At 41.9% G+C, this 6,108-nt stretch overlaps 1 protein-coding gene across 5 annotated transcripts in view; it reads left to right on the forward strand.

The window, feature by feature from the left end:
* Nucleotides 1-1,617, forward strand: part of LOC149069516 (uncharacterized) — a 65,594-nt gene extending 63,977 nt beyond the window's left edge. For 2 of the 5 annotated variants that reach the window (XM_089249549.1, XM_089249548.1), the window contains exons 3-4: nucleotides 62-252; nucleotides 1,115-1,617. In XM_089249549.1, the coding sequence (XP_089105675.1) occupies nucleotides 62-252; nucleotides 1,115-1,435 (512 nt within the window). In that variant the 3' untranslated portion in view covers nucleotides 1,436-1,617. Of the gene's footprint in view, nucleotides 1-58; nucleotides 253-1,114 lie in introns of all 5 variants that reach the window. The other 3 variants (XM_089249547.1, XM_089249546.1, XM_089249550.1) reach the window with 2 other exon arrangements.
* The last annotated feature ends 4,491 nt before the right edge of the window (nucleotides 1,618-6,108 follow it).

Genomic DNA, 6,108 nt, shown 5'->3' on the forward strand with positions numbered 1-6,108 from the left:
CGAATTCATCTAATTCCTGGCTCAACTTTAATATGAACCTAACTTTTCGTCTCTCAAGCAGGAATCGAGCAGGAACGAGACAACCAGCGGAAGTCAGTCGGAGGTTCCTGCGCATCGCTGAAAAACCTGTACAGCTCTGCCCGCGTTTATGTCCAATGGCAGACTGAACTGATGAAGGCTAAGGCTGCTCTCGGTGGGAATGCAATAAAATCGAGGATGAACAAACTCAACGAGACTCCGAGTAACATTGCTGTAAATGAATGCGAAATATTAATTTTAAGATAGGTTCCCCCCCCCCCCCTATCGTACATAACAGTAACGAAAATTTTTCTGGATGGAGGAAGAAACGTTTACTTCCACTTGTTCTCACTTGATGTAGAACTCCTTGAAACCTTAGGCTGACTCGTCCACCATATTTTTAGTGAAATAATGTGTCAGTATCATCTATATGACCAATTGCTGTTCCCTATCCTGCTTTCTTATGAACGATAAGGCGTCACTTTGGACAAAAAAATTTGTTTCGCCCCTTTAAGGTGGAAGACAATGAGTCCGCCCGCCTTCATAGGTGCCTTGTCATTCTCCATGTTTTGAACAAAAAACTTTTGTTGCTCCTATTGACGTCCAATCGTTGAAAAATGGAGTAAGATAGGGAACAGCTATTCCCTATAGCGATGATACTGACGTTACACTTATGTTCCGATATGGCGGATTGAGTCTTCCTGATATTTCAATATGCTTTAATTTATGTTTGTGCAAGACTATTCTCTTCTAAACAGAATGCAACCTCGGTCTATCACCTAAGCGATTTACCACTGTTACCGCCCTTCTTTGAAGTATGAGAGTTGTGCTAGAAGTGTCTGCACCAAACAGTCTGCGTGCATATCTAGTAATAGGCGCAAACTTAGTGCTGCCATCTATATTAATGAGCGAAGAGTGACGTTAATAGAGTAAAACCTTTTTCGCCCCCCCCCCGTTTACCTCTGCTCCTACAGAAAAGTTCCCGTTGATTTCATGTTATCCTCTCGCACAGTAGCCCGTCAATTCGTAAGTACTTTGTGGTATGCCGTTTATTTATTTTATCGATATAAAAATGATATCCACGTATGTTTTTCAGAGGCGTCTTGGAATCGGAACACCTCCAATGAGTTTCCTCAATCGAACGTCGACGGAATTGTTGGAAAGCCTGAAAGTTGCCACCAGAGCCCTGAGTATGAGCCTCAACGAGCAAAGAAAGCGAGCTCTGGCAATGATAACACAGGCCGGAGGATCTAAAGATTTCATGGGGTATCTCGGAAATATCAGGGACCGAATCATATTCCGTCTGAACGATATCGTAGAAACGAATGAGTCTCTCACAAAAGTGCGGGAGTTCTTACAGAAGGGGGAATCCTTGGCAGCCTTGAACAACGCGACTCCTACGAAAGATGAGCATTGAAAGTTCTGAACTTGTCGCCAAAATACTCCTGCGAAAAACTTTTTCCCTTTTCACCTCATTTGTAAATTTCATCTGATTATCGCAGAATGTTAAGTTTCGAAATGTTCCGATTTTACTCGATTTTATTGTTTTTTTTGTTTTCCTAATGTTCAGAAATTAAATTCATCTTTGTTTTACCAGAACTATTGAGATTTCATCATCAGTGCTTGATTTCAAATGAGAGCTCTAAAGCTGATAGGTTTATTTTTACTTTACATTGATGGAGAACTGTCAACCTCCCCACCCTGGTGCCATGTCTCTGTTTCACCCTCGGGAATGGTATGGGAACTCGCATGGCTTTCGAACTTTGTTTTTTCTTTTTATTATTACTGTACTTTCACATTTACGCAGCCACATTCATTCAGATCACAACTCCGGTCTATCACCAAATGCAATTTACTACCGATTGAGTTGAGCCGGAAGAAGAGAATTACAAACAAAAAAAAATAACGATGCGAGAAATACAATAACGATGCACTGAAAAATGTACATGACAAGTGAGCGCATTTCTAATTGAAGGTATATACAAGCTCGAATGCATCGGGGAAACTCATAATTTTTCATTAAAATCAGACAGTTACTCAGCATTAAATACATATAGATTCATTAAATACATGTAGATTCATATGTGATTAAATATATCCATTGGTGAACGTCGCCAGTAAAAATGTTGGCGGCAAATCAACATACGCCAGAAAAACGCTCGCTGAGCTAATAAAAAAAAAATGACAACAGGTTTTCTGAAAATTTTTTGAAAAATTTCTATTCTCTAAAGAAATTCTCAGTCCCCGGCTTGATGAAATCCGAGAATATCAGATTCGAGGAACTCGAAATCCTTGCGGGAGGTCGGAGATAACGACGAGCGATGCCGAGTTACTGAATAAGCTCTTGGCCTATGTGTCCGGCACTGTCATGAAGGACAGCCCGCGAGCGGCTGAAAAAGTTCGAGTGGACTGTGATCTTACTCAAACTTGACCAAGTCACCCAAGCTGACGGTAAGTAGGTCTTGGCAAATTAGAATGTTTTCCCCCAATAATAAAGAAAAGTAATAATTTGGTCGACTTGTGCATAGCGGTATAACGTGAGTTAGGAGTGACGCTCATGGCCCCCACATCCTGGAGCATGGCCCTAGGCTGGGGTATTTAGCGGGCACCCCGACCAGACTTCCACGGGCAGGGCCGTCTTAAGAGCATCATGGGCCCCCGGGCCAAGTGATTTTTCTGAGGCCCTACCAGGCAAATTCTCGAAAATTTCAACCAGATCTCATTTTTGAGGCCCCTCATTTCTTGAGGCCTCCGGGCCGTGCCCGGGTGGGCCCATGCCATAAGACGGCACTGTCCACGAGCCCCTTTATGATGAATGTATAGCGTGGAAAAGAAAAAAATTGTGAAAATTGTCCCGGGCCCCAGGGCTGGAGCCTTGTCAGCCCATCCCTTGTGGGGGGCCATGAACACGCTATGCACTCGTATTGTATACGCCATTGTAGGCACACGAAGTCTTTCTGCAAAATACATATTACATAAATTAAATTTAACTATTTAATCAAATTTTCTGAGATTTCTAAGCCATCTTTATTACGATAATTGCAGGCTACCAAACTTATATTCGGTATTGTAGGTCTTATTGACATTAACTTCTATTAAACTTCATTAAATTTTATTTAAACAAAAACCACACATTGACGGAGTTAGACTTGAAAAGTTGGGGAAGGGGGGTAAAGGTTGGGTTTGAGCGCAATAATGATGCCATTTCATCAGGCGGCTCCATCAATAACGCACTGCCACTCCCCCCCCCCCTTCAGCCCGTATCTCTGCCCGCGATTGAGATAAGATGGGCCTTCTTAATAAAAATGAAACGAAAACGCAATGCACAAATGTTATCTCCATGGGCCTCGTGATGAGATTGTTACTGTGATTTTCAAGTGAAGTATAGTAATCAGTAGGCGGATACTTCGAACTGTATTGGGGGACCGCATTATATTACTCTAGCTCTCCCTGGTTCATCAAGAGGCCCATGGAGGTAACATTTGTGTATTGCGTTTTCGTTTCATTTTTCATTTAAAAAACGAACAAATTGGGGAAGGGTAGGGTTTCTGAACTTCTCGTGTGTATGGGATTCAAGCAGAGCGCCCCAAGCCAGACTTCACCGCACTTCTATAGTGAGTTTATATCATGAAATACTATACTCAGTTTAAGTGGAGTTAGTTAAATTAAGGGGTGTCGAGAGTGTTTTAGACTCGTGGTGCTCGGTCTGAGCTTCATATAAAAATTCTAATTTTTGAATAAGTTTTTGTGTGGTCGGACGCATGACAAAAATATAAAGTTATATAAACTGTATAAAGTTTTATAATCTGTCGTTCAAAAAAAAACATCGAGGCTCTTGTTTTAAAACAAGAAACAAATGACGTGTCAAATACTTGTTCCTCGACCGAAAATCGCTACCTATTGTAATGATGAATATTCAATCATGGACATCCCCCAATCTCTATACGCAGATCCACGACTCCTTTGTTATCGAATCGCAAAAACCTGTTTGTGCAAGTTAATCTAACTAGAATGTAATCTATTCTTTCCTGTTTTTCTTCAAAAACCTATGCTGCTACTTTTGGCGGATACTTTGCATTAGGGAGGAAAAAAAAAAAAATTTCGATATCGAAATTCTGTGCGCAGAGTAATAGGTCAGTGCCAGTGAAATTATGTGCTTATCCCATCTCGAAGGAAATAAAGTTAGAGGGCGCATTTTCATATGGAAATAAAAATTTTCCTTTCCCGCGAAGCATCTCGGTGTTCATCATACCCCTCCCATTGCCCATGTTTCAGCAATATTCCCCCATAACTGAGGTCTTTAGTGGGGCCTATATAGTGAATTTATTAATCCGTATTACTGAATTCATGTCATAATCTGTATTAGATGAATATAGCCGTTGAATGTAGTAGCCTCAGAAAAAATAAGAGTGGGTACACACACAGATTGTATAAGAAAGTATTAGTGCAGTGCTTTGCTTTTTCGCCCTCATCTACAAACTTGTTTTGGAGTTTTTACTCGTTCTCTTCCTCACTTCTATGAGTAGTATGCAATACAAGAATTACATTATATGAGAGCCGGGGGGGGGGGGGGGTTGCTGAGAACCATCGTTATCAGTTGACCGTTATATGTTTAAGATATTACGATGGTGGTGAGACGATCAGGGAAAAAGATGTTGAAGAAATAAATAAATTGAATTTTATTCCACTTGCGTTTTGATGCAATATTACGTCCCTGATCGTAAAGAGGTTAAACTTAGTCCCCAAGGTGGTAAAACCATAAATCTACCTATAGAGCAGACAGACATGACCGCTGACCGCCCAAGGAGATGGTCTCTTTAGAACCAAAAGGGACGCGCGTTCTCGGAGAGCTATACTTAGAGCATGGTTCTTAGCCTTTTTCAGCCACGACGCAAAATCAGCAACAAGATCAGCTTCGTGGTCCATGTGACAGTTTTTGGAATTAGTGAAAACAGTGACGCAATATGTGCATTTATAATAGGACTGAATTTTTACGACTCATCTCGGAAGCCGCTGAGAATCAAGTTTGGGTCGCGATCCCCATAATCTCAAGAGCCACTAGTTATTAGTGATGGATTTGTACGAAACATCTTGGATGCCTCCCTGAGCAACGACTTTGGGATGTGACTCATAGATGAATCCCTGGCTGTAAGCGAATTTGTACATCCTTTCTAGAAAGCACTTGCGAATCACGTGAGTCACCCTCCCCCCCCCCACTCCATAGCTCAGGGTCCTTGGTTGATATCGAACCGTAGGTTAAGAACCCTACTATAGAGTGAAGGACTGGTCAATGAGCGACCAAAAAAAAGTGACCTATAGAGTGTGGAAACGTAATTGACCGGAAAAGATCTAGAGTATGAAAGCATGTGAGGAACCAAAGAGAGCAGTGTGAAAGCATGTGAGTGACCAAAATAAGCTAGAGTGTGTAATGAAGGGAGCGATCAAAAGAAAGACCTAGAGAATGTGGAAGCATATGGAAGCTACTGTAAAACAGTGACTCGGAGACAGAGGCTTATTCACGGTGGTGGTGGTAGGGAGTTAGCTGAAGCTCAGGGTGGTCGATTCGAGGTATGAGATCTAAAAACTATAATATAGAATGATGAAGGGTGGCACTCGAAATTTGTATATTGTCCAGACAGCGAAAACATAAATCCGTCTATACCTAGAGAGGGGACAGGTCAGTGTGACAGTCAGGAGACCAAAAGAATGACCTTGAGTAGCGGCTTTCACTATTCAATGCTTAGCTGCGAGCTCCACCGGCACCCCAGTGTGCTGTTTAACAAGGTTTCCAGAGTCATCGCTCCGTGGCACCGGAGGGGGGGGGGTGTACCCCACGCTCCCGTCCCGTATCTCCGCCCATGAGCAAAGCCGCTTGAAAGTAATGCAGCTTTGAACCAGAGACCTGTACCGATTAACCAAACGAGACGGTCATATTACTTACAATCTAGAATTTTTTTGGATATAAACATCAATTATTGTTATCTGAAAACCCAAGTCCCTATGTGATCACAATAAGCGGTGTACGCACTAATAATTACCAATTTCCTGCATTTTAGTCGGTAAAATATGGTCATAAGGTTTTCAGAGATT

Source organism: Pholcus phalangioides, unplaced genomic scaffold, assembly GCF_987345545.1.
Source record: "Pholcus phalangioides strain wild (caught in Gottingen) unplaced genomic scaffold, Ppha-v1.0 ptg000022l_1, whole genome shotgun sequence".
Classification (NCBI taxonomy): domain Eukaryota; kingdom Metazoa; phylum Arthropoda; class Arachnida; order Araneae; family Pholcidae; genus Pholcus; species Pholcus phalangioides.